Source organism: Rattus rattus, chromosome 2 (genome assembly GCF_011064425.1).
Source record: "Rattus rattus isolate New Zealand chromosome 2, Rrattus_CSIRO_v1, whole genome shotgun sequence".
Lineage (NCBI taxonomy): Eukaryota > Metazoa > Chordata > Mammalia > Rodentia > Muridae > Rattus > Rattus rattus.
This window is the reverse complement of record NC_046155.1, coordinates 101,409,935-101,437,921: the sequence shown is the minus strand read 5'-3', so window position 1 is coordinate 101,437,921 and position 27,987 is coordinate 101,409,935. Positions and strand designations below refer to the sequence as shown.

General features: G+C 43.3%; 1 protein-coding gene across 1 annotated transcript; it reads left to right on the top strand.

Moving 5' to 3' along the window:
- Positions 1-15: 15 nt before the first annotated feature.
- Trim6 (tripartite motif containing 6) lies at positions 16-27,959 on the top strand. Its single transcript, XM_032895075.1, is given in 15 exon segments — positions 16-478; positions 985-1,080; positions 2,129-2,359; positions 3,621-3,643; positions 4,864-4,964; positions 5,134-5,160; positions 5,370-5,931; positions 20,420-20,452; positions 20,454-20,880; positions 21,405-21,500; positions 22,194-22,424; positions 24,127-24,149; positions 25,882-25,982; positions 26,241-26,267; positions 26,648-27,959. Coding segments are annotated over 15 exon segments (2,964 nt in total). The 5' UTR covers positions 16-55; the 3' UTR covers positions 27,211-27,959.
- The last annotated feature ends 28 nt before the right edge of the window (positions 27,960-27,987 follow it).

Below are 27,987 nucleotides of genomic sequence, written 5' to 3'. Positions count from 1 at the left end.
TTCTACCCAGGATTCTATAAGCAGACCTGGGAAGATAGACAAAAGAGTGACTACAATGACTTCAGCAGTCCTGGTGGACATCCGAGATGAAGTCACTTGCCCTATCTGCTTGGAGCTCCTGACAGAACCCCTGAGCATAGATTGCGGTCATAGCTTCTGCCAGGCCTGCATCATAGGAAACAGTGATAATTCAGTGCTCGATCCAGAAGGGAAGAGCAGCTGTCCTGTGTGCCGGACCGTCTACCAGCCTGGGAACCTCCGTCCTAACCGGCACCTGGCCGCCATAGTGAAAAGGCTCAGAGAAGTGGTGTTAGGCCCTGGAAAACAGCTCGAGGTCATTTTTTGTGCGCTTCATGGAGAGAAACTTCAACTTTTTTGCAAGGAGGATGGGAAGTTAATTTGCTGGCTTTGTGAGCGATCTCTGGAGCACCGTGGTCATCACACATTCCTCATGGAGGAGGTAGCACAGGAGTACCAGGTAGGTCCTGAGCTTAACCTGACTTCATGTTCTCACCTGATTGCTTTATAGTGTGGGTTTGCTTTCTTCTTCTGGAAGATTGCAAGAGAGAATTTCTTTGTGCAGCCCAGGCTGGCCTCGAACACAGAGATCTACCTGCCTCTGCTTCCCAAGTGGTGGGATTAAAGGTGTGCCCCACCACTGCCTGGCTTTCTTTTCTTTTTTATATCAGACTTTCTTTTTTAAAAAAATAAGGTCCCATATACTCCAGTTATTGATTCAAAGGGACTATATAGCTAATGACGACCTTGAACTTCTGATCCTACTGCCTTCATTTTCCAGAATTCTGTGATTACAAGTGTCCAGATGATTTGCATGCTGGGCGAACACTACCAACTGGAACTATATGTGAAGGCCAAACTTCTTTGTAGAACTCACGATTACCTGGAAGTTGAACCTAGAAAGTATGTCTAGGTAGTAAGACAGTTTGAGGCTGACCCCTCTTTAACCGGGTATGTTCCCTCCAGGACATGTTCCAGGAGTCTCTGAAGAAGCTGAGGAGGGAGCAGCAGGAAGCCGAGAAGCTAAAAGCTCTTATCCAAGAGAAGAGGGAATCCTGGAAGGCAAGTAGGATTCTCCTGAATGTGATCTGGGACAACAGAGGTGACCATGGGACTGAGGACCAGGGTGCCCTAGAGTCTCCTCCTTCTTGATACACTTGCTTCCCCACATCTGGTCCTTTTCCTTGTAAAGGGGAATTGGTGTGGAAGTTAAGTAACATGTCAACAACGTCTTCTTTTGTTGGTTTTTTTGTTTGTTTGTTTGTTTGTTTTGGTTGGTCGGTTGGGATTTGGTTTGTTTGTTTTTGTTTTTGGGGTTTTTTCTTTGTTTTTTGTTTTTATGCTTTTTTTAAAAATTACATTTTATTTTCTCTTATGTTTATGGTTGTTACCTACATGCATTATTAGTATGCCTGGTGCGTAAAGAGATCAGATTTCTCCTTACAGACAACTCTGAGTCACCGTTGGAGACTGAGAATCATACTTGTGTCCTCTGGTAGAGCAACAAATGCTCTTAACATCTGAGGCATCTTTCCTGGCCCTCCCAGATTTTTAAGGCAATTGTAAGAGAAAAGTTGGCTTCCCAGACTTAGTCTAACACACCTTTAATTCTAGCATTTGGAAGTCAAGGACAGGCTGGTCTCTATGCATTCAAGGCCATCCTTATCTACGAAGTGATTTCCAAGCTAGTCAGAGTTAAACAGAGAAACCCTGTCTCAAAAAAAAAAAAAAAAAAAAAAAGGAAAAGAAAGGCCAATCAGTCTGATGTGACCCATAATTTGTAATTCTGAATCTTACTCTATTTTCACCGTGACCTCCTGGAAATGATGTTAATTGTGAGGACTCAAAATTAGAAGCAGATGGTGATCTAGATGCTTAAGAGGGTAGATGAACTTCCTGGAGTCTAAACTCACCCAAGACTCACATAACTCCGAACTTTAGAGAGACAGCCTAAGGCTTAGGGCCTGAGAACAGGTCCTACGAGGTCTGTGTCCCTCCGCTCTGACAGGCAGGCCCAGGAAAGCAGTATGCAGCTGCTTCCTGCCCCCTCCTCCCTCAGGGAGAACCTTTGGTCCAGCAACCAACTGCCTGTTTTTCTCTGGTGCTGAAGAGTCAGATGGAGCCTGAGAGACACCGGATCCAGACAGAGTTTAATCAGCTCCGAAGCATCCTGGACAGGGAGGAGCAGCGGGAACTGAAGAAACTGGAAGTGGAAGAGAGGAAGGGGCTGAGCATCATAGAAAAGGCCGAGGGTGACCTGATCCACCAGAGCCAGTCACTAAAAGACCTCATCTCAGACCTGGAGCACCGGTGCCGGGGGTCCACAGTGGAACTGTTGCAGGTATAGAACTGTGAGGCTACAGGTCAAAGTCTAAAACGGTTCAGATGCAAATGCTAAGGGAAGCCCATTGTTACTTCTTCCCAGACTGGAGTAGCCCAGAAGTTTATCTGGAATTGTGGAGATCTGTTTTAGTCAGCATTGTTCTCCTGGAACCTCTATGTTCTGATACAGATAAACCTTAGCTGTTAGGGACTCTTCTGTATCTTGTAGGAAATTTCCCCGAATTCCTGGCCCCCTCCCCACTACAAGTCTATGGTACTACCCCAGATAAAGCATTCCAAAGCCCTTTAACATTGTCCGATGTCCCCAGCTAACCCTAGCTGAAAACTTCTGTTCACCAGGCAGCTCTTGTTTCTATTGCTATGATGGGAATTTTCAGTTCCTCACAGGAAAACACATCAAAATCAAGTTAGAGTCGTCACTTCTCAGCCTTTCTCTGCTTTTACTCTCTTCAGTACAATCTCCTAGTGTGCTGTAGCAACAGATACTGTGTCTGCTTTAGTACATATGCACAGAACATGACGTTTGAGAGAGAACTATGTTTAAAACCTGTGACTGTCTCAAAGCCAGGTACTCGCACACACCTTAAATCCCAGCACACTAGAGGCAGAGGCAGGCAAATCTCTCGAATTTGAGGCCAGCCTGGTCTATGGAATAAGTTCTAGGACAACCAGGGCTATACAGAGAAACCCTGTCTCAAAAAACCAAAAAATAAAGTAAAGCCTGTGATTGTCTCAAGGATAGAAATTAGTTTATCATAACTACAGGGTGCTGCAAGCTAAATTACTGGTGATACCTACATACATACAATACATACAATACATACATACATGGGCCTAACATTAACATTTCAAACAGTAATAAGGAGATAGCTCAGTGATGGGGATTTGCCTACATAAAACTTTGGTTTCAATCCCTAACGTTGCCAAAAAACAAACAAAACCCACAGTTAATAAAAATAAAGAAACTTACACAAATTTATACATGGGTCATTAGGAACTTTTGTTTTGGGGTTTTGTGTTTAGGTCTTTTGAGATGAATTCTTGCGGTATACCCCAGGTTGACCTCAAACTTATAGTCTGTTTGCCTCAACTTCCCGAGTGCTGGGGTCACGGGCGTGCACCGTGCAGGCTGTATCTGGCTGGCTCCAAGCTCTCATCTCTACTCTTTTGTAGCCCTCGGGCCTTTGTTTGTTTGCTCCTGGTCACTCCATGGGGTGGTAAAGGCGGAAGAACCTTAATCTGTCTTTTTTCCTTCCTAGGATGTGGGTGACGTCACAAAAAGGTATGTGAGAATACTAGTTAATTCCCTTGGGCTTTCCAAAAGTTCTTGACCCCTGTAAAATAATCCCGTGGGAACAGGGGAAAGTCAGAGGCGTGAGAGGCTTGAGACTGGTATATTAAGTTGTGTGTGAATTTAGAGATCTCAAAAGTAAAAGAGCGGGCTGGCATCCACGGTAGTAGAATTGGTATGGTAAGAGAATGCTAAATGCTAAAAGGAGACATGATTCTTTTTCACCAACCTCTTTACCTGCCTTCGACACTGGTTTTCCTGTTCTTGACTGTGCGTCTTAGAGGGAAATCACTATCTGTGTATTGTCACGGCTTGAGAACCGGCTCTCCAGATGCTGTCTGTGAACTTTCCCTTCCTCCCCTGCCTCTCCAGTCCTGGTCTTCCTGCCCCATGTTCAGATTTCCTTATATGTCAGTTCTAGTAAGAAGTGGACCTGAGTCACGAGAGGGATGGCTTTGGCCCTGGGATAGAACAAGGTCTCTTCAGTAATGAAATCTACAAAGTCACCACGGAGGTGATATCTGAAGTCGCCCACAGACCCTTCAGGCCTCTTTGATAATGGACCTGGGTTTCTGGTGGCGAAACCAAGGCCCACAGCCTTGAAGCAAGCCCTTCTATATGTATTCTTTCAGTGTGACAGCAGGGTTCCTGATCAGTGTGGGCATCTCCAGCACCCCCTGGTGGACATTCTGATGCAGCGCTGACATTTTTAAACATTTTGTTTCCTTTTTACATGCAGCAAAGCACTCCACCACCATTCCTCTTCCTTTGGACACAAGTAGAAAAAGTAAATCCACTGTATATTATAGAAGTTACAATAGGAAAGAAAATAGGGCTGGAGAGATGGCTCAGTGGTTAAGAGCACTGACTACTCTTCCAGAGGTCCTGAGTTCAATTCCCAGCCACCACATGGTGGCTCACAACCATCTGTAATGGGATCTGATGCCCTTTTCTGGTGTGTCTGAAGACAGCGAGTGTACTCACAGACATAAAAATTATTTTTTTTTAAAGAAGGAGACTAAATGAGGCTTATTACGTTAACGTTTGCTGAAATGTATGGGGATAGTAAGCAGCTAGTCCAGGTCTTCTGGTCCAGGGCAGGGCCCTTGCTGCCTTTCCTCAGGAAAGAATGTTGAAATCCATCATTGGTTCTGAGGGTTGGGGAGGCAGAGGCAGCACCCTGAAGCTCTTATAAGGTCTGTCCTCACTAGGAGTGAGTTCTGGACCTTGAAGAAGCCCCAAGCTCTCCCCACCAAGCTGAAAAGTTTGTTTCGAGCCCCGGATCTGAAGAAGATGCTGCGAGTCTTTAGAGGTAAGTTTGGGGGAAGTAGGCGTGGAATCACTGTAGAGGACATGGTTATGTAGAGAGCAGTAGTTATGAGTGTAGACGCAGAGGGACTGATAATGCACGGTGCCAAAGACGACAATGTAGTCCCTGTACCAGGGGTGATGTTCTTTTACATGTTTTACTTTTCTTATAGAGCTGACAGACGTCCAAAGCTACTGGGGTGAGTAGAATCCACGGCCTCTCTCGTACACCCCTTTCACACGCTTCTCAACAAACATGCATGGTCTCTCAGGTCTTAGGTGTCCATAACTCTCCTTTCCCTGCTACTCAGTCATGCCCCCCCTCCCCCATTTCCTTTGTCCCCTCCTCCCAGAGTCATGGGACCCATGTGCCCATTCTTATTTGCTACTGTCATGCCTCCTCCTACAGTGGACGTGACTCTGAATCCACAGACGGCTAATTTAAATCTTGTCCTGTCGAAAAACCGGAGACAGGTGAGGTTTGTGGGTGCCAAGCTGTCGGAGCCGTCTAGTCTGGAAGAACATTATGACTGTAGTGTCCTGGGTTCTCAGCACTTCTCCTCAGGAAAATACTACTGGGAAGTGGATGTGACCAAGAAGACGGCGTGGATCTTGGGTGTATGCAGTACCCCTGTGGAACCCATGTTCTCCTTCAGCCAGTACTCCAGCAAGCAGGGAGCCTACTCTCGGTATCAGCCACAGAGTGGATACTGGGTGATAGGTTTGCAGCGCAAGCACGAGTACAGAGCCTATGAGGACTCCTCCCCATCCCTACTCCTCTCCATGACGGTGCCACCTCGACGCATAGGGGTTTTCTTAGACTATGAGGCTGGCACGGTCTCCTTTTATAATGTCACAAACCATGGCTTGCCCATCTACACCTTCTCCAGGTATTACTTCCCTACTGCCCTTTGTCCGTATTTTAATCCCTGCAGCTGTGTAGTCCCGATGACTCTGCGGCGCCCAACTTCCTGAGGTCTGCTACCTCCTCTTCGAGCCTCTGTTCTCCTAGTAGAACACTGCCCATTGCTGAAGTGATCACTCTTGACCCATCTCATGGGAAAGTAGTGTTTTGGGTTGGTTTTTGTTTGTTTGTTTTGTTTTGTTTTTTTGAGGTAGGATTTCTGGAACTCTCTCTCTAGGGCAGGCTGACCTTGAACTCGGAGAGATCCAATTACCTCCCTTCTGAGTGCCAGGGTTGAAGTCATGTGACACCACGTCCAGTTTTGTGATTGAGAAAGTAACTGAAAATTGATCCAGAGTCCTAATGGACATGCCCATACTTGGCTGTGATTTTTGTTTTAATGTTAAGATATAGGCCGCAAAAATAGTCCAAGCTGGCTACAGACTCCGTCCTTCCGCCCCACCTCCCAAATACTGAGTATAGGTTTATCTGACAACACCTGGCTAAGCATGATATTTGATGTGTGTGGTCAAATGTAAAAAATTCTCTATAAATTAGATGGGAGGTCTTTTTGGTTTGGTTGGGTTTTTTTTGTTGTTGTTGTTGTTGTTGTTTTTGTTTTTGTTTTGTTTTTTGGGTTCTTTTGTAACTATTGAATTTAATAGATTTTTTTCCCTATAGTTATTTAGAGAATTGTGTATCCTTTTTATTCTGCTCCTGGGTCAGCTACACTGAGTAGTCTGGGTTGTCAAGTTCACCACTGATTCCTGAAGTACATGTGTTACATTCAGTACTTCTTTGTTTTTTTTCTGACTCTAGGTTAGGTTTTCATCGATCTTTATAAACAAAACTACCTCTAACTTTGCATTCTCGTGCTTTCTGGTAATATATAAAAAAGAAATTATGGGCAGGGGATTATATGTATATTTAGGATTATAATAAAATAATAAAAATCGACTGACCACTATTCTTTCCATGGCTTCCAGAAGAGATTGTAGCACAGTAAATGCTACCACAACCTTCAGCCTTCGTCATAAAAATTTAAGAGTGGAAAATGCGCTTGAAGGGGAGATAAAATAAGAGGAGGAGAAAGCCTCAACCAACTGGTATTAGTTATTATCTAGGAGGAAGAAGAAATGCAGTTAACCACTTTCATGGTGATTCATTCTGTCCTTCAGCCCCTCTTATTCCTTTCATAGCGCTAGGGGTTGAACTCAGGGCTTTTTATGTCAAGCAGAAACATTTTAGCACCAAGCTTGGCAACCCCATTGTGTGTGTGTGTGTGTGTGTGTGTGTGTGTGTGTGTGTGTGTGTGTGTGTGTGTGTGTTTTGTATTTTGTTACTATTGGGTTCTTTGTCTGGTTGGTTTGTTTTGCTGACACAGGGTCTTACCAAGTTCCCCAGGCTGGCCTTGAGCTTGCTCTCAAGTCCAGGCTAACTTTATTTTAAGCTTGCTTCAGCATCCGGAGGAACTAGGTGCATAGGCTAATACTGACTTCATCTCAGCCTAGAATGTCTCTTTGTGCTCAAATTCAAATTGTAAAAGAGCGAGCTGCCATGGCTGTGCTGAGAGGTGCTATAGGCTTTCCTGTTCAAGATGTGAAGATGGAGATGAATGTCACAGGAGACAGGGCTGGACTTCTGACACTGCAGCTAAGGGTCACTAGTGGCTTTTGGGTACTCTCCAATGTATTGCAACTATGAAATACACCCTGGATTTCCATAAAAGCAATGTGAAATAATCTATTATCTTAACGATGATGACATTTTGGATATATTTAAATAAAACTTTCTTCAGTTGTTTTTGGATTTATTTGGGGATTCAGTCACACTCTATAGCCCAGGCTAGCCATCAAACTGTAGTGGTGGCTTCCTGCCTTAGCCTTCCAACTGCTGGGGTTACAGGCATAAGCTACCACACGAAGTCTTCAGTTATGCATTGGCTTCTGTTACCCTTCTACTGGATAACTGTCAAGATGAACTTTCTGTTCTTGAGGAAGCCCTAGAAGAAAACAGTCTTGGACTAGAGGTACTGGAACTGGAGACTGGAGGTACAGGAACACCTGTTTATAAAAGAACCTGTCTGTACACTCATCCCCAAACCGTGAGGGCTTTTTTTTTTTTTTTTTTTTTTTTAGGATTTATTTATTTACATGAGCACACTGTAGCTGTCTTCAGACACCAGAAGAGGGCATCAGATCCATTACAGATGGTTGTGAGCCACCATGTGGTTGCTGGGAATTGAACTCAGGACCTCTAGAAGAGCAGTCAGTGCTCTTAACCTCTGAGCCATCTCTCCAGCCCAGCTTTTTTTTTTTTTTTTTTATGGAGGGCAGATTTTAAGATTCTGTTTTTCAGTCAGGTACATAGGTGTTTGTATGAGTGAGGACACCAGAGGCTTCAGATCCTCTGGAACTGGACCATGGGGCTGGGAACAAAACTCAGGTTCTCTGGAAGAATAAACCATGCTCTTAACTTCTGAGCCATCACTCCAGAAACCCAAGACTGGCAATAAAGACCACAATTGAACACAGCTGGGAAACATGGGCTTGGGAAGATGATTGGAAAGAGAATCGTGTCTGGAAAACATTTCTGCTCTTGAGGACTCTGGCCTCTGGTAAAAGCCTAGTGTGTGTTTGTTCTGGGACATGACATCTGTGGCATCCCAGAAGTACAGGTTCCACATCCTGAGCTGCCCTGAAGAGAGTGGGAAGATGGGCCAGCACTGGCAGAAGTTCAGAAAGATCTGTCAGGGTATTTCCTCCCTTTCCTCTTTTTTTTTTGTCATTCAGTAAGTTCCAGGTCAAAGAAGTTAGTCCTAGCCTCTAAAAACCTTAATTAAATTTGCTTGAAGGCGGGGTTGGGGATTTAGCTCAGTGATAGAGCACTTGCCTAGGAAGGGCAAGGCCCTGGGTTCGGTCCCCAGCTCCGAAAAAAAAAGAAACAAAAAAAAAAAAAAAAATTTGCTTTAAGGCTCCAAAGAGGCAACCAGAAAATGACCCTAGATACCGAAGTAACTGAAAGCCTCCAGAAAGGCTGACACAGACAGCTAGAGCAAGCTTTCGGCCCCAAACCTTTTCCAGAAGAACTTAAGGTAGAAACTCAACCGGATGCTGTAGTGAAAGCTTAGCTCTAAGAGGCAGAGAACTCGCCCAGCTGACCTTCCTACCCTACTGACATTCCAGGAGGAAGCTCCTTCTCCAAGCTGTCTTAAACATCATTCAGCTCAGACCTTCCCTTTTACTTCCTTACGTTTTGCTCCTCTCAACTGGTTGTTTGCTCTGCCCCTTGACCTATGCTTGACTTTATGTAGCTCTTGTTTACAGAAAGTTCTTGGACTAAGGGTGTGCCCTAGGGCTGAGCCACACCACAGCCAAGTTTTTTCAGTTCACAATCTTGGGGTTCACGATGTAACCAAATATCCTGCAACACCATAATCTCATGTAACTAGTTCCAGGGGACTTGACACTTTCTACAGACCTCCCTGGATACTGCATTCTCATCCACACACAAACACATTTATACAAAACGAAAAATAAAAGCCCCTTGACCTTAATTCCAGATCTTGGGAGGTGAACACAGACAGATCCCTGAATTCAGCACCAGCCTGATTTGTATAAGAAGTTACAAGGTAGCCAAGGGATACATATTAAGACCCTTTCTCAATAATAAAAGAAATACTTTTAAAAAATGTGTATTATTTGAAAAAAGTTACTTCATTACAGTGAGAGTGACAATTACATTTTATCTAAATCATGAATGTTGGTCTGGGAATTGCCACACAAGCCATACTTAAACCAATCTCAGTTAAGCAAGAATAACCTATTGGACGTGCACTGTAACACCAGACATCCAGGACTACGAGAAAGAAAAACCTAATTCTGGCACCAGACTTTCCTGGGGCAGACTTTTTATATGAAAAACGAGGTTCGAAAGTTTGAAGGTAAGCAGTGAAGTGGTACATTTTTGGCTAACTAGACAAAGTATTATCAGACAACCTTTAAGCTGATTGGTCCTGAGTGAGGTAAGGAGTGGTAGACAGGTAGTGAACAGGAGAATTTCAGAACATTGAGATAACTGGGTACAAGTAGGTCTGGAGAAATGGCTCTGCGGTTAAGAGTACTGACTGCTCTTCCCAAGGTCCTGAGTTCAAATCCCAGCAACTATATGTTGGCTCACAACCATCTGTCATGGGATCTGATGCCTTCTCCTGATGTGTACTCATACATAAAATATGTTCTCCTACAGTGTACTTATAAATAAATAAATAAATAAATAAATAAATCTATAAAAAAAGAGAAAAACCAGGGTACAAGTGCTTCAACCATAACTTTTTGGCTTATTAGTAACATTCTTTAGTGTCAGCTATAAAATATTAAGCACCTGAACTTAATTTCACCTTATGAGCAAAATGGAGACTGATTACAAAATGGCTACAGTTATGTTAAAAGGAGCCTCAATGATAAGATAATTAAATGTAAAGAAATCTTAATTTTAAAGCAAAAATGTTTATTATCCTACCAACAGTAATAGTTTCTTATTTTAGTTTATTGACATGCTAAATGATTAAAATTTAATCTCAGGGGCTGGAGAGATGGCTCAGTGGTTAAGGGCACCCGACTACTCTTCCAGAGGTCCAGAGTTCAATTCCCAGCAACCACATGGTGGCTCACAACCATCTGTAAAAGAGATCCGATGCCCCCTTCTGGTGTATCTGAAGACAGCTACAGTGTACTTATATATAATAAATGAGAAATTGAAGCTATAAAAAAAAATTTAATCTCAGGAGAAACTCAAAGGTGAGACTTAATCATGTACAAGGCCTCGTACTCAATTCTTTGCACCAACTAATTAGATATTCTCTTCCCTGACAACTAACAATAGTTTGCTTTTTTAAAAATGAATTTTTGGGTGTTGTTACACTCAGTGGATTTCAGATTTAGCGTCCAACATTAAGTTTTATAAATCCCTGGCTTATAATTTCAGCCATTTGTCCTCCTCATATTGACCATCTTTGTCTTCATTCCTGTTAAGGTCTAGGTAAAATCTTTTTTTTTTCCTTCGGAGCTGGGGACCGAACCCAGGGCCTTGTGCTTGCTAGGCAAGCGCTCTACCACAGAGCTAAATCTTCAACCCTGTCTAGGTAAAATCTTAAGGCCTAGGCAACGGTTACCTGGCTAGCCTGCCATTTTGTGCTGTAACTAATATTATGAGGACACTTTCTGATATGTTGTTTCTACTGTTACTCGGAAATTTTCTCATGCTCAAGTTGTTTGCATATTCAATTATATTCCGTGTCCTTGGAAACCAATCATAATAGAATTTAGTAGAACTCCTTTATATAATTACCCACAGTAAGTGTGAACCCAAACCAACCATCCAGGAGCACTTCCTGCACCTGTGTAGAAGCTTTTATGGCATTTGCTCTTATGAGCTGCCCCTAGGATGGACCCCAACATAAGAAAGACACCTGCGCCAATAGAAGAAACTATTTGGATTAAGACTTCTATTTTCAGTAGGGTTCAAGTAAAGTTTAAGTTCTTAAGACTTCCCTGGGGGGCTGGAGAGATGGCTCAGCGGTTAAGAGCACCCGACTGCTCTTCCAGAGGTCCTGAGTTCAATTCCCAGCAACCACATGGTGGCTCACAACCATCTATAAAGAGATCCAATGCCCTCTTCTGGTGTATCTGAAGACAGCTACAGTGTACTTATATATATAATAAAATGAATAAATCTTTAAAAAAAATAAAAGACTTCCCTGGGCACTGACATCCTGACTGGTGAGATAAGACATAAATTTTAGAGAAGGTGTAGTGGCTGTTCCTGGTTGTCAACCTGAGTATGTCTGGAATGAACTACAATCCAGAATTGGAAGGCTCACCTGTGATCCTGATCTTGAGGCTGGGAGATACAAGTTTCTGATCTGGATCTTGGTATGGATATCTTGAGGCAAAGTGGCTATGAATCCCTGGAGTTTAAGGCAAGGAGATCTCTGAATTCAAGGTCACCTGGGACAAAGCAAGCCCCAGACTCTGGCATGGTGGTACACACCTTTAATCTGGGACGCACCTTCTGTTAGAGATTTACATCAGGATATTGGAAGAAGGAAGATTCTTTTTTTTTTTTTTTTTTTTTGCCTGCCTGCCTGCCTCGTGGGACTGAGCCACTGATAGATCTTTGGACTTCCATTCACAGCTGCTGCTGAACATTGTTGGAGAGTTGGACTATAGACTGTAAGTCATCAACCAATCCTCTTACTATATAGAGACTACCCATAAGTTCTATGACTCTAGAGAACCCTGACTAAGACACAAGGTAAGTCCCATTCTGTAGGACAAGTTAAGGCATAAATGTTAGACAAGGCAAATCCCCTGCCACAGTTGAATACCCAAACCAATGGGAATGGAATAAGTGTACAGCAAAGACCTGTTCCTAATGAAATCCCCTATCCCTAAATCCTGAATAACTTGGCACAGATGCTTATAGATTTTAGACTTAAAAATACTGTAGGGTCGTAACTCAAGGTCATGTTTCAGCTTCTGAACCTTAATCATGTCCCTGATCAACCAGTCTTTGGAGTGTGACATTCAATAAACCATCCTTATTTGACTGAGATTAGTGTCTGGGCAGTACCCAGACCCCAACAATTCCTGTATTTCAATGGTACATGTAGCCTCTAGCATTCTCTGGTTCATAGATAAGCTTTTCTTTTCTTTTGTATTTGACATTGGAGAATTTTAGTTGCCATCTCTTCAAGTTCAGAGTCCTCTTTGCAAGCTCCCATTGCATTTAGTTTGGCCATGTCCAACCTGTTGCTAAGGTTTGGGTCATGATACTGAAAAGTACAATTTTTGCTTGTTAGTTAAGCTAGGTAATACCACTGATGAGCACATTAGAGGTAGTTTTCAGTATCTAACCCTTTTCTTTCTTAGAACCCTCATCTCTCTGCTAACATTCCACAACTGGCTTTTCACACTTTTAAAGTTCTAGTCTTTGACATATTGGTCATTGTCAGTAAAAGTTAAAAAGAAGCTATACTTCCGGTTGAACCTTGCAAGGCTGATCGATTACCGTGTCAGTGAGTGCTGCAAGTTTGGTGAAGTGGTTAGTGGGGTTTTCCAGAGGCCAAAGAGAATGAGAACTGAGAACTGTCTATGTGGTTTGGCCAACATGTAACTTAGAGCCTTGGCATGCTCCCCAAGCTGCCCTCCTCTCTTCACAACCTTAGTTCCATGACCTGATAATTTAGGATATCCAATCACATTGTATGTTACCATATATGGAGGACACAGAAGCCAAACTTGTAGACAAACAGCAGTCCCATTGCACTTAGTTTGACCTTTGAATACTTATGTATAGAGCCCTCATGCAGGCACAACAAACTGCTTCCAGAAGAAAACATTTCCACTTCTCTTTTCCTCAATCAAAAATTGCAACATTTGAATGCTACAAAGTTCATTGTCAAATTATTATTTAACCCTGTACTGCTCTCCTCTGCACATGTCTTTGTGTTCATTACATAACTAATTTGGAAAGTGCAAACAAGCACTGGTTTTCTAACCAAGCAACAGAGTGGCATCAGGTAGCATCTGAGGCCAGAAGCAGAGATTTCCCCTCTGATTAACCTGCCCCCCTGTTTCCACCAATGTATTTGAAAATGTATTGACTTATTACTTTCTTTTTTGCTGTTACTATGAGAACTTTATCAAACTGCTTCCACATTAAAATATGGAATTTGGGGTATCCAAAATTGATGTTCTTGGGCCAAGGTCACTTATAGTTGGTTCCCCAAAGAACTCTTCTCTATCTCCTTTGTATCAATATCAAGGCTACTTTAAATCTTCTGCATGGAAATTCCCAATGTCTGTCGGAACCGAGCCCCATGGTACTTCTTTTCCTCTCTTGCTGTCTTGGAGTCCACAGTAAATTTCTTCTATGAATGCCACACACCACCATCTTTTTTGTTGGCTTTGTTATAGTGTGTGTGTGTGTGTGTGTGTGTGTGTGTGTGTGTGTGTGTGTGTCTGTGTCTGTGTCTGTGTCTGTGTCTGTGTCTGTGTCTGTGTCTGTGTCTTCTTCAGCTCATGTTTAAGCAGTAATGATGGTGAGACTTTTCGGGCGTAGCTTCAGATATTGCCGAGAGACACAGTCCCACTGCAAACTCCCTGGTCCTCTGGCTCTTAAAATCGTTCTGCCCCCGCTTCAGCCATGTTCCCTGAGCCTTAGGTGCAGGAGTGTTTGGTAGATGTATCAGTTGGGACTGGGCTCCACAACTCCGCATTTTGATTAGTTCTGATTTTCTGTAGTGGTCTCCATCTGTTACAAAGGGAAGTTTCCTTGTTGAGGGGCGAGTGTTAGGTCTCAGGCAGTTCACATATGACAAAATGACAGTCTTAGCCCAATTCAAGCTGAACTCTAGAAAGATTTCTGTTGGTTCAATAAAAGCCAGCATTCCTCACTGAACTTCTGAAAAGGACTTATTTCCATTGCCTCTAATAGAAGGGACAGATACCTGTGGCTGCATGTCAAAGCCAGTGCTAGCCTCAGTGTTCCTGCAATCCCTATTCACAAGTACTTTTTAAACATTTCAAAGCCCTCAAGTCAGCATTTCAGCTCTTTTCACTTCCCCAGGCCTCCTCTTTGTCAGAAACCCCTTTGTTTTCTATATAAGGACAAACAAGGTTCCCCTTAATATCCGCTATTCTCTCCTACTCTTCTCACTATTGGCCAAGGTAGACCTGGCCATGTCCAGTCTGTTTCTGCTCTGGACTCTTACAGATGCCTCTGGATGTTCTCTCATTCATACTTCAGACATTTTATGTATATATACTATATATTATATTGTAAATCATATTATACATTGTATTGTATATAATATATATTGAATACAGAATATTATATACACACATAATTAATATATGTGTGTGGCCAATAAGGAGAATAGTGAGAACAATAGGAGAGAATAGTGGATATCAAGGTAGTGGTGGAGGGGAACCTTGTCCATATATATATATATATATATATATATATATATATATATGTCTCACATATGTGAAATAAAAAAAAAACCTTTGCCTTAATTATGGAGCCGCCAATTTGGTGATTTCTGTGATGATTTGCATATGCTTGGCCAAGGAGTGGCACTATTAGAAGGTGCAGCATTGTGGGAGGAAGTGTGTCACTATGGAGTGGGCTTGGAGGCTCTCCTAGCTCCTCCTGGGATGTTGATTCTGTTCCTGGCTTCTTTCGGGTAAAGAACTCAGCTCCTCCCGCGCCATGCCTGCCTGGACTCTGCGATGCTGTCATGCTCCCGCCTTGATGATAATGGACTGAATCTCTGAACCTGTAAGCCAGCCCCAATTAAATGTTGTCCTTTATAAAACTTGCATTGGTCATGGTGTCTGTTCGCAACAATAAGACCCTAAGTAAGACAGTTTCTTTACTGCACCCCTCATATACAGGGAGGACTACATTTATCTGTGGGTATAACAAAAAAGTTTGGCTTGGATTGGTCTGGTTGTAGATTCTCCTTTAAGGTCTGTGACTTTGAGAAAGCTAGGCTGATTCCATAACAGACTTCAAATTGGCAGTTAAGGAGACTTGGCCTAAGAACTGGGCAAGCCCAGGCAAGTCAATTACTGATAGAAAAAAAACCCAGGCTCCAGTCTTCACACCCAGGTAGTGGAATGTCTCAGCCACCCGGCCTGAAGCTAGGACAGTGGGTCAGCAGCAATTTCCAGACTCCCTTAGCTACTGCCTCAGTAACAGTCCCCAGACCTCCCAAGCAAGTTCCCAGCCCCCACACTCTGGTAATAGAACAACCATAGAGAGGGACTCAATAGACTAAGGTGGAAGTCACCTATCCCAGAATTCCCTAATGCCTTTTAAATCAGCTCTGCAAGCTCACTTGGGTGCCTCTCTCTTTGTAATAGGAGACCCCAGCATGCTGGACTTCTACAGAAAACGCTTTCTGCGTTTTATCCTTCAGTCAATCATGGACCCTTACAACTTCACTAGCACCATTTCCTGTTCCAGGCATGGTTTCCCTCTCTCTTGTTGATTGGGTTGACTTGGTAATTCTTTATATATCAAGCTGCTTTTGCATTTGGCAGCCTCCCCAGATTGGGGGTGGGGAATGGAGAGAAAGAGGTCTGTCTGTCTATCTATCTATCTATCTATCTATCTATCTATCTATCTATCTATCTATCTATCTATCTATCTATCTATCTATCTATCTATCTATGGTAGCTTAGGAGAAACCCTGGCCAAGAGGTAAGTGAGCTTGCTTTACTCAGATAGGCCAAGAGTTATGCCTGTTTGTTAAAAGGTAAGGTGTCTTGGGTGGTTTTTTTGATTGTTTTGTAGGGCGTGGTATGGGGAGGCATGGGAGAGGGAGGGAGAGGGAGAGAGAGAGAGAGAGAGAGAGAGAGAGAGAGAGAGAGAGAGAGAGAGAGAGAGAGGCAGAGAGAGAGGAGCAAAAGAGCAAGAGAGGGGGGGTGGTAGAGAGAGAGAGAGAGAGAGAGAGAGAGAGAGAGAGAGAGAGAAGCAGCAGGAAACTTTTGGAGGAGAGGGACTGAGGGGAGAGGAGAAAGGGTAAGAGGGAGAGAGAAAAGTCAGAGAAAGCAAGGAAGGAGGGGCGAAACAGTCCCTTTTATAGCAAGCCAGGCCTACCTAGCAGTTGCTAGGTAACTGCTGGGCGGAGCCTAGAAGGAATGCTAATGCAAACATTGGGGGAAATAGAGGTGGAGACACTTGAGATTGTCAAAGTGGACAAAGGGCAGGGCAAGCAGCAGATTCTATTTTCATAATCAAAGGACTATTGTTATTCACAAATTAAATAAAAGCCCGTTCTTTTTTTTTTTTTAAAGTGTGCTCCTATGTGTCTTTGGGTTCTCTATTCTCCTAACTGAACACCTTTCAGGATTAAGGAACTCAGACCACCCTCAGATGGTGACTAGACAGAAATAATACTACAGCTACCTGGCGCTGTAAGGAACTGTATACCTTGTTGGGCCATTTGTTTGACTTTCGGCTCACACGTTAATAAAAGTTTCTCCTGTTTCTTCTGAGTTCGTGGCTGCCTTCTTGCTGAGTGGAATCTTCCCTTAACATGACCTTTACCCACCTGATATAAGAGACAGCCCTCAACTATGACTACCAAAAAAACTTCTTGGCCGCTGAAAACTTCACCTCTAAGTCAAGACTTCAGGCAGCCCCTGGATCACCAGTGTCCCTGCATCGCCCTCTATCGGTGGCCTAGAGTTTTGCCGGCCCTTAGGACTCAAAAGTTTCCTCCCCTTTTACTCGTATCCGCTGGTCTGGAGTTTCAGTTTCTTTTTCTCGGCATCCAGAAAGGAAGGGGCTGCTGGTTGGCTGATTAAAGCCTGCCCCTGGCTTTTCCTCACCGCCCGGTTCTGCAGGGAAGAAAGATTTCACCTTCTGGGCCTGAGGTGAGGGTCCTAAGGCGAGTGCAAAAGTTTTTCCAGGGCGGAGGGAGGGACAACTTGGAAGGAGGGAACTCAGGGAAGCTTGGAAGAGGCTTATTGCTCACAGTTCACAAACCGCTGTAGAGGAAGAGTTTCAAGAGGAAACAACTTGAAAGTTGAGCAGGAAGGTCTTTTCTGGAGAAGCCCCTTCTTTCGCCGGGCAAACACTTCCGTGTTCCTTCTGCTCCGCGGCAGTTTTGCACCTTGTAAACAGGTCTGGAATATCAAGAGCTCCCCATGTCCCCTTCTCTTTTCTCCCTTGTCCTAGTTCCCTCTCCCCTCTGCCTACTAGATACTGTAGAGTTTCAGGGGCTTTCAGCTAAGAGGAGTCTTTACCCCCTCTCCCCCGTTGCAGCCACAGAGGGGTTATCAGTCACCTTAACATCCTGAGCCCTTGATTTACCTGAAAACAGGCAGGCTGGATAACCCCAACCACCCTGCCCAACCACCTCCCCCATCCCCCCAATCCCCCCAAATCACTTTTTTAACCCCATGTATCTCTGGAGCCCACTCTTAGTAAATATACCTAAACATTTCTTAAAAATTTATTTAACATATTCATTATTTATTTTTGAGACTGGTTTCACTGCATTACTGGGTTGGCCCTGGCCTTCTGGGGCCAAATATCATCCTGCCTCAGCCTTGTAAGTAGCTGGGAATGCAAGCCTGCTTGTTTCTGTTTCAATAGCCATAAGAGACCCTAGTGTCCTCATCTGGCTTAGGCCTTATTGGTCATTCTTCTTGCCCTGAAAGTTATGTCGGTTCCTTGTTTGCTCACTCAGAGAGGTGTTACGGTTCTTGGTACGATATTGATATTTACCACGTTAGGCTAACATATGGGCATTTTGCACCGTGATGGATGGATTAAAGACCCGCCATTGGCCAGTACCCTCCGGTTTCAGAGTTCACCCACCTGCCTTGTTCTGAGTCTGCACAGGAATGCTGGAGAGTTTAGGCTAAACACAGACGATAATTGGGGGTCTCTTTTATATTTATGAAAAATGTCAATGGAAATAAAGCTTGTTTCTGGCATGAAAAAAAGTGTGCTAAAGCACCCATTCAATATTTATTTAATATGAAATAACTCTACAAGGTTACACTCCAGCTAGGAAGGACAGAAAAAAAACAAAAAACAAAAAAAAACCGTAAGTAACTTATAGACTATACTAGAGGATAACTAGTGCCCTGCTTCACAGGTTTAGAAAATTAAATTGAAGCTTTTCAACTTTAGCTTTTAGATAAGCAAGCTGTTCAGTAGAATCTCTTTTTATATTGTTTTGGGTTTTGGGTTATGGAGATAGGGTTTCTCTATGTAGCCCTGGCTGCTCTGAAACTAGCTCTGTAGAGCAGGCTGATCTTGAACTTTGAGATTTGCCTGTTTCTGCCTCCCAACTGCTGGTTAAAGGTATATGCCACCACTTCCTGGCTTTTCAGTAGGCTCTTAAGAATGTGAGGAATTTAAAGGTTGGGGGGCGGGAGGCTGTTTTCCTTAAAACTGAAAGGAAGCTGTTCCAGAGGTGCTTCAGAGAAAGGAACAGGAGGTAGGCTTGGAGCAGTGCTGCAGTGAGAATATGGGTGGGGGGTCTCTAAAGAGAGGGCTAGGAAGAAGCTGCTATCTAATGCCTTTGGAGTCTTCCGGTCATAGGAGGAAGAATCCATAGAGGAGGCTCTGTGAGGAGTTGGAGGACTTTCTATGACAGAGAGCATGTACACACTCAAGAGGAAGTGTGGGTTTCTCAAGACAGTTCAGTGGTGTGTTACATGTGGATATTTTGAACACTTGGAAAGTGTAGGTAGGACAATCAAAAGTTAGTTCCAGGTCAACCTTGCTTATCGAGCCAGTTTGATGCCTGGCCTGGGCTACATGAGACCTTGCCTCAAAAAATACAATTTAAAAAAAATTAATAAAGAAGAAGAAAAACGAGAATGAGGGAGAATGTGTATGCCATGTATGTGTGACTTCAGAGGTCAAAAGAGGGTTTCCTGTTCCTGTGGAATAGGAGTTATGGATGTTGTGAGTCACCATGTGGGTGCTGGGAGCTGAACTTGGATCCTCTGGAAGAGCAACAAGTGTTCTTAACCACTGAACCATCTCTCCAGACATCATAGTGATTTTTAAACTTTTTATTATTACCAATCAACTGTTGGTTGAATATCATCTTTCAGTGTTCACTAGCTTTATTCACTTTTAAAAGTAATATCTTTCTTTCTTTTAAATTGCGTGTACGTATACAGTGAGTACTGATCATATGCATTTACTCCTCTTTTGGCTCATTTGGTCAAGAAATTGTCAGTCCTGTTTATCCTTTCATTGATCCGTTTTAATCTTTTAGCTTCCAGATTCACTAATTTCAGTTCTTACTTCTTTCTACTAATTTTTGGTATTGGTTTATTCTTGTCTGTAGTTAGATCTTGATTTGAAATACGTGATTTTTTAAAAATTTTATTTTAACTTTGATTTTTCAGGGCAGGGTTTCTTTGTGTAGCTTGACTGTCTAGGAGCTCACACTGTAGACCAGGCTGGCCTCAAACTCACAGAGATCAACCTAATTCTGCCTCCCTAGTGCTGGGATTAAAGGTCTGCACCAACCATTACCCAGCTATTTTGTTTTGTTTTGTTTTAATAATGGAAGCCAGAAAACACACCCCTAAACTTGCCAGGTCCCAATAAAAGGACTGTCACAACACTGTGGCCATCTACTAGGAAGAAAATCAAGACTTTGTCCATTATGAGTGTGCTATGCAGATTCCAGGACTTTTTTGTTGGACGGCATGTCTACACAGTGCTAAGGCCTATGTTAACATGTTTTCTGTTCTTTCTTCTACACTGTGCTGTGCGACCACTGCATTCTTCATCTGTAGTACTTCTGTTCTACTTACCAAATATTACTGGTTTGTTCTTTGTTTCAGATTCTGTCTGATCACGGCTGAAAACTGAGTGCTTTCAACCATCGTATTGTCTACTTTGAAGGAGTCTTAGTGGCCGTGTTGCCTTGAGTTGTCTTTGAGGACTGATTCACCATTTGTTTTATAATCCTCCTAGCCATCCAGTAGCCCTTAAGAAAGAAGAGCCTCAGAGGTGAGGACAGGAAGGGACAGGGGGCAGCATAATGGCCTCAACAGATCAGACAGATGTACAGAAGGAGGCCACTTGCCCTGTCTGCCACGTGCTTTTGATAAAACCCTTGAATCTAGGCTCTGGCCACCATGTATCCCAAGCCTGCCTCACCGTGAAGAAGACTGCAGTGACCAACCCCAGACGGAAAAGCGTCTGTCCTATGTGTGGCAATAGATTCTCATTTGAAAATCTACAGGCTCATAAGCATCTGGCAGATGTAGTAGAGAGACTCAGGGAAGTCAAGTTGAGCCCTGACATTGGGGAAAAGGGAGATCTCTGTGTACACCATGGAGAGAAACTCCTTCTCTTCTGTCAAGAGGACAAGAAGGTCATTTGCTGGGTTTGTGAGCGTTCTCAGGAGCATCGTGGTCACCACACCTTCCTCCGGGACGAAGCAGTCAGGGAATGTCAGGTAAATCCGTGATGGAGGAAGACAGGGCAGAAAGTGATTCTTGGTAAGAAATATTCCTTCCTGTCATTCTTGATTCACATCACCACTAGATTCCTAACACCTAGAAATGCCTTTTCTTGCTATTTAAATAACGGGTTGGCCTGCAGTACACTCAGTCTCTTAACCAAGAACACAAGGTTTCCGGTCCCTTTCCCTTGCATTGCTTGGGTGGGAATGCTTTCTGAGTGTAGCATTCACTGCTCCACTCAGCAGGGCAACTGCAGGGGACCACTCTGAACTGAATGTGAGGAAAGGGTTGCCTTGCCTTGTGAACTATACTTATGCTAAGGGAAGACAGCGGGTAGGCAATGACTTTACTCTTCTAGGGATAAAGAATGCATTCATTCACCTCCTTAGACTTTCTCCAGGTTGTAGGCATTAACCTCATAGCTTTTATGAACTGGTCTTTTCTGGGATCAAAGTGGTTTCTTTGTTAGTTCTCTGTCCAGGTAGAACGCATGACAGGTATGATTCCTTTCACACAGGAGAATCTCCAGAAAGCTCTCCAGAGGCTGAGGAAGGAGCAGGAGAAGGTGGAAACATTGGAAGCTGACATCAAAGAAGACAGAATTTCCTGGAAGGCAGGAATCGTTCCCTGAGTGGTGCTGAGAGCTATCTTAGGACAACCTTCTTTGATCCCGATCCAATTAGGCCCTTCGTCTTTGTTTCCTTACATTCAATAAGTCCAAAGCTATCCGACAAGTTACTTTTTAGGGATGAGGGATGGGAGCATAATGTTGTAAATACATATACGTATTTGAAATTGAATGCAAAAATAGCTGTATAGGGGTTGGGGATTTAGCTCAGTGGTAGAGTGCTTGCCTAGCAAGTGCAAGGCCCTGGGTTCGGTCCTCAGCTCCGGAAAAAAAAATGTATACAAAAAAATAGTTGTATAATGTCAAAGGCTGAGAGACACCATGAAAAATAAACAAACAAACAAACAAACAAAAAACTCAAACAAATAAACAAGTGAAAATTCCCCCAAAACTAAGGGTGCTAATGTAGGGAGACATGAGTGCCCAAGACATCCATCTACAATCTGAGCCTCTTCCTTGTCTTATATATTTTCAGATGCTCCTTAAATAAGACAAGGAGAGGGCTGTTTGTTTACTCTTCTTTGCGTTTGTTTGTACTAAAGGGAAAATAGAAGATGAGAATAGCATCCCTCAACTTGCTGTTGTATTCCTCCATCTCCCTTGGTCTGAAGTCCTACTTACCCTGACATCCTCCTTCAGCCTGGCAGACTCATTACACCTCTCTCTCCATCCCCACAGCACCAGATCCAGACCGAGAGACAAAGGATCCAAACAGGCTATAATCAACTTAGAAGAATCCTGGACAAGGAGGAACAGAACGAGCTGAAAAGACTCAGGGAAGAGGAGCAGATGATACTAGACAGCCTGGCAGGGGCAGAGGCTGAGCTGGCTCAGCAGAGCCAGTTGGTGGAGGAACTCATCTCAGATCTAGAGCGTCGGTGTGAGTGGTCAGACACAGAGCTGCTGCAGGTAGGAAGGAGCAGATCACCCCAGAGTGCAGGGACATTTTCTCTTTCCTTCTTGGAGCTAATAACACAGCATTGGGTGGAAGTCATGGGAGAGAATATTCTCTTCTCCTTTTTCTTTTCCTACTTTGGGGGAAAACATTCCGTTTTTCCCCATTAAATATGATATTGGCTGGCGGGGTTGAGGCGGGGGTGGCGATGTTACACATCTTTGACTGACAGGCTGCAGAATGTGCCTTCTAATCCTGCCTGCTCTCCTCTTGTTTTTACAGAAAAGTATGTGGAGGTGTGTCAAATGCTTTTTCAGGTTTTAACCACTATTGAGATTGTGCGGTTTTTATTCTTTATTCTATTAATATGGCCTGTCACATTGATTGATGTCTTTATGTTGAACCAAACCTCATTTATGGGATAAATATTTGTTCATGACTATAATAGCCATGGGTTTTCATTTTTGTTTTGTGATTTAAAAAATTTTAACTACATTTATTTTATCATGTGTGTGTGGGGGGGCGTGTGTTCACGTGTGTTCGCGTGTGCATACATGTATGCATGCACACAAGCCCCAGCCCACAGGTATAGAACAAATGACAGCTTGTGGGAGTCTGGCCTCTTCTTTGACCATATGGGTCCCAGGGATTGAACTTGGGTCACCAGGCTTGGCAGCAGGCACCTCTACCCACTGAGCCCTCTTGACTCCCCTTTTTCATTTCTGTTCCCCAGCACTGTAGTGGCAAACTGTATCCTCATTCTGGGGTGCTTTTGTTGCTTTGTTTCTTCGTGTGTTGCTTTAACAGTTTTGGTGTTGTCTATTCTTTGAACTTTCAGAACAGCTCAACAGTGAAGCCATGTTGGCTTTTGTTTGAACTTTGACTTCCAGTCTAATCTTTTTACATGGTTTGTCTTTTTGAATAAGTTTGGTTGGTTCTGTACTTCTGGGAATTTGTTCTTCTCCTCTAACTTATTTAAATTTTTTATAACACAGCAAACTGGGGTGGAAATCTAGAGCCTCACGCTTGCTAGGTAAGCATGCTACCACTGAGCCGCACCGCACATCCTCATGGTTCTTTTTAATTTTTTTTTTTTTTTTTGCTTTTGTTTTGAGATCGGGTCTCACTACATAGCCCTGGCTGGCCTGGGACTCATTATGTAGACCAGGCTGGCCTTGATCTCACAAATTCAAACTCCTTCCTCTGCCTCCTGAGTGCTGGGATGAAAGGTGTGAACCACCATGATTCTCTTTAATTTCTTTAAGCTCGGTAGCAATGTCTCATCTTTTCTTCCTAGTTTGAAAAATTTACCTCCTCATTTTTTTTCCTAGTGTGTCTAGCCTAAGGGTTGCCAGTTTTGTTGATATTTTGGCATAACTTTAAAACAAGAAAAACGGTATTTTTAGCCAGTTTTCCAGGGGGACTATCTGTAACCTTGGCACTTGAGAGGCTGAACAGGAGGTTCAGCACCACTCTGGGCCACATTAGAGAAACTATCTAGAAAAAAATTGAAATAAAGTAACTTACTCTCGATTCTCTGATTCTGTCTTCTTCTCCTTGTCCTTCCTCTTCCTCCTCCTCCTCCTTCTTTCTCTTCCTCCTCCTCTGCTGCTGCTTCTGCTTCTTCTGCTGCCTCCTCCTCCTCCTTTGTTTTTTCCACTAACACTGCTCTAATTCTCACACGTAGTGACCTGTGTTTTTCTTTCTTCTCCCCAGGATGTAAGCGGTATCTTGAAATGGTGAGTATGGGCGACCCCAAGGGGTGCTTTTGTGTAATAAAGATGAGTTGTAGCTGTCCTGATTAGTTTTACCACATTAGTAATACAAGCTAGCTAACCCATTAGACTGGCGTGTAGGCAAGTCTGTGAGACATTTTCATGATTAGTGGTTGTTGTGGAGGGCCTATTGTCACTCTGGGTCCATGGTCCTGGATTGTATAAGAAAGCAGTTTGAGCAGGGTATAAGAAAGAAGCCAGTGAGCAGCACTCCTCCATAGTCTCTGCTTCAGTTTCTGCCTCCAGGCTCCTGTCTTGAGTTCCTGCCCTGACTTCCCCTCATGATGGATTGTGATCCAGACATGTAGGATAGGAAAAACCCTTTCCTCTCCAGATTGCTTTCAGCCATAATGTTAGCACTAGAAACCCCAACTAAAACAGGAACCATGCAAATATTTTTATACCAGTGGGAAAAATATGTCCCAGATCAGAGACCACGTCATCATCACCTAGAACTGCTAGTCCCAGGTGAAGACTTGATTGCTTCATCCTCACTGAGAATGAACCAGATTCAGTGGTAGTGAATGTGACAGTATAAGTCAGTTAGGGCCACTCTGGGCATTAGAGATTTCAGAGACATTTTCTGTGACTTCATGTCACTATTTCACACTCCCTTTCTGTTGCCAGTCCGGGATCTCCTGCTTCACAGGTGTTTCTTACACAGCACACCTTAAGAAGGCCCAAGGCAGGCCATGGGGACTGTTTATCATACACACTATGCTAACTGAGAATACAAGATTTCTACTGACTTAAACACACACACACACACACACACACACACACACACACACACACACACACACACCCCTTGGGATTTGTGGTTCTGACCCAAGTTTCTGATTGTCCATCTCTTGCTTGGCATGTTTTACAAACTCCTGTGTTAAAGTATATTCCCCGAACATGTCGTTGTCAATCTGATAGCATCAACTTCCTTTAGAAGCACATGAAATTAGAAGCAGGCTCATTTGAGGTTTGTTTTTGTTTTTCTTTATAGAGGCAAGGTTCCACGGAGTCAAGGCTAGTCTCGAACTTGCTAAGTAGATGAAGTTGGTTTTGAGCATCCTGCCTCTGCCTCCTGAGTGCTAGGTGTACAGACAGGAGCCACTGAGTCTGGCTGACCGCATTCATTTTAAGCCACAACTTTTCTTTTGCAGGATTTTCCCCCATAATGATCTGTTATCTCTGATGTGGGCCATACCTGGAGTTTAGGTTTTCTTTTTCCCCCAACCATCTGTTATCTCTATGGCACGAGGGTCGGGGGCAGTTAGCACTGGAACCGAGGCTTCAGACTACTCACAAACTCACAGGCTAACTGTGTAGAGCCCTACATTGCAGCCAGGATCTTCAGCCTTGCTCTCAATTCCCTTGAGAACTAGTATGTCCTCACCACACCCTTGGTTCTGTGACAAAGTCTTCCTGATGCTTGTCACCCACATATATATTACTTTCATGAGATTTCAAAAGAGATGAAAGCCCCCCCCCCATATTTAGAAGAAGCAACTGTGACTTTAAGAGGTGTAGATCCTTCCAGTGTCACAGGGAACATTTCACAGGCCTGTGGCCTCTGATTCACAGCACTTTCCCTTAGGCTCCTCAGGAATCAAGCACATCAGTGATGTGGAGGAGATAAAGGCTGTTGTGTTAGCGAGACAACAAAGTGACAGATGTAAAGGTTAAAATATTTCTCCATCCCTAGGAGTCAGATCTGGACACTGAAGAAGCCAAAAGCAGTTTCTAAGAAACTGAAGATGGTATTCCAAGCTCCTGATCTAAGTGGCATGCTACAAAAGTTTAGAGGTGAGGAGAGCAGTGGGAGAGTGCCTATGATACAGATAGCAGGAGAGTCAGGGAGGTGGGCATTCTGTGAGGGGGACGATGCAGCTGTGTCTGAGGGAGCACCGCAAAGTGTTCTTGCTTACCAGAAAGGACCTTTAACCTTCATAAAGGTCTCATAATACCTCTTCTTATACCACCATTTCTTACCTCTAGAGCAAAGTGTTACCTCTTTTAAATTTTTGCTCCTAATGAAAGTCACCAATTCTTTTATCATTTCAGAGCTAACAGCTGTCCGGGCCTACTGGGGTAAGATGTTGCAGATGTTCAAATCACTGTGCTCTGACCATCTTTTACCAAGTGTTCACTGAGGCCTCATCACCTTTATCTCCTATCTTACCTCGTATACATAATGTATTCCTCTAAGGCTTCTCGTGGTGGTACATGCTTACAATCACAGCAGTAGGGAGATGAGGCAGAAGAATCATAAGCCTAAGGCTAACCTGGAACACTTAGCAAGATCCTGTACTAAACAACAATTACGTAACATTTTTGTATTGTTTGACCTTCTCCCACAGTCAGTATTATTTTCCCCCAACCTTTCCATTGGCTTTTCACAATGTTTCACAAACAAGCTACTTCTGGATCTGCCATCTGATCTTTTTCTTTCCTTTTTTTCCCCCTTGCAGCGGACTTCACGTTTAATCCAGAAAACCTAAATTTGAATCTTATTCTTTCAGAAGATCATAGACAAGTGACATCTGTGCCCATTTGGCCCTTTAAGTGTTGTAATAATGGTATCTTGGGCTCCAAATGTTTCTTGTCAGGAAAACATTACTGGGAAGTGGATGTGTCTGAAAAGAATGCCTGGACCCTGGGAGTTTACTCTAGAAAACGTACTTTGAAGTTTGATGTTAGACGATGCAGCAAAAGTCAGCCAAATGGTTACCACAGATACAAACCTCAGAATGGCTACTGGGTTATAGGGTTACAGGATGGATCAAAGTATAGTATCTTTGAGGATTCTTCCAACTGTGACCCTACAGTTCTGAACCCCTTTGTGGCCACCCCTCTCCATCGGATTGGGGTTTTCCTTGACTGTGAAGAGGGCATAGTGTCCTTCTTCAATGTCACAAACCACGGGTCGCTCATTTACAAGTTTACCCAATGCCGCTTTTCCCAACCTGCCTATCCATACTTCAATCCTTGGGACTGCCCAGCCCCCATGACCCTCTGTCCTCGGAACGCCTGAGTTTTCTCGTTCTCATCAGTTTCTGATCTTCCTGCCTTGACGCTCACCTTCTGGATGTACCTGTGCGGTTTGGGCACCTCTTTCCATAGTCTCCTTTCTGTCGTGCTTGGATGTGGTATATCCGACATCATTTAGAAAAGATGCTTACCACTTACTCTAACTCATATTCTCAAAGACAGTGAGTCAAGTCTAAAGCTGGGTCAGTATAACATCTGTGCCCTCTGACTTCCATATTTCCCTTTGTCTTGAAGAAAGTTGACAAAGTCTGTTAGGCACTAGCTCATTGCTGCTGTTTAAGACATTCCGTAAGAACTGGCCCCTGGCCACAACTAATGAATTTTTAACAATGTGTTGCTCAGGATATGTCATGTTCAACAGGAAGTCAAGGAATAGGTAACGTGAACAGCAATATGTAGCCTAGAGTTGAGGATATGTCTAGTATCAAATTCAAATGCTGCATCTTGTAAACTAATAAATTCTGAGGTTCTTAAACTAAAAATTAAAGTGCATCTGACTTAAGATCATTGTATGAAACTAGAGATTTGTAAATATAAAATACCCACTTGACTGCCTGGTCCATAAGAAACATGGTCCTATAGTCCTTTGTACTCAATGAAATATCTTGTTGGAGTATTTTAAATACCTGTTGTCTTCAAATGCTAGTTTTTCTTCCTTGCCAGTTTGATTTCATATGTATAACCTCATGTGGAGTGTGTCTGGTTTTAAAAATAAAAGGTTGGTCTTCAGTGTCATTCTAATTCATTTGCAGGTAAAATG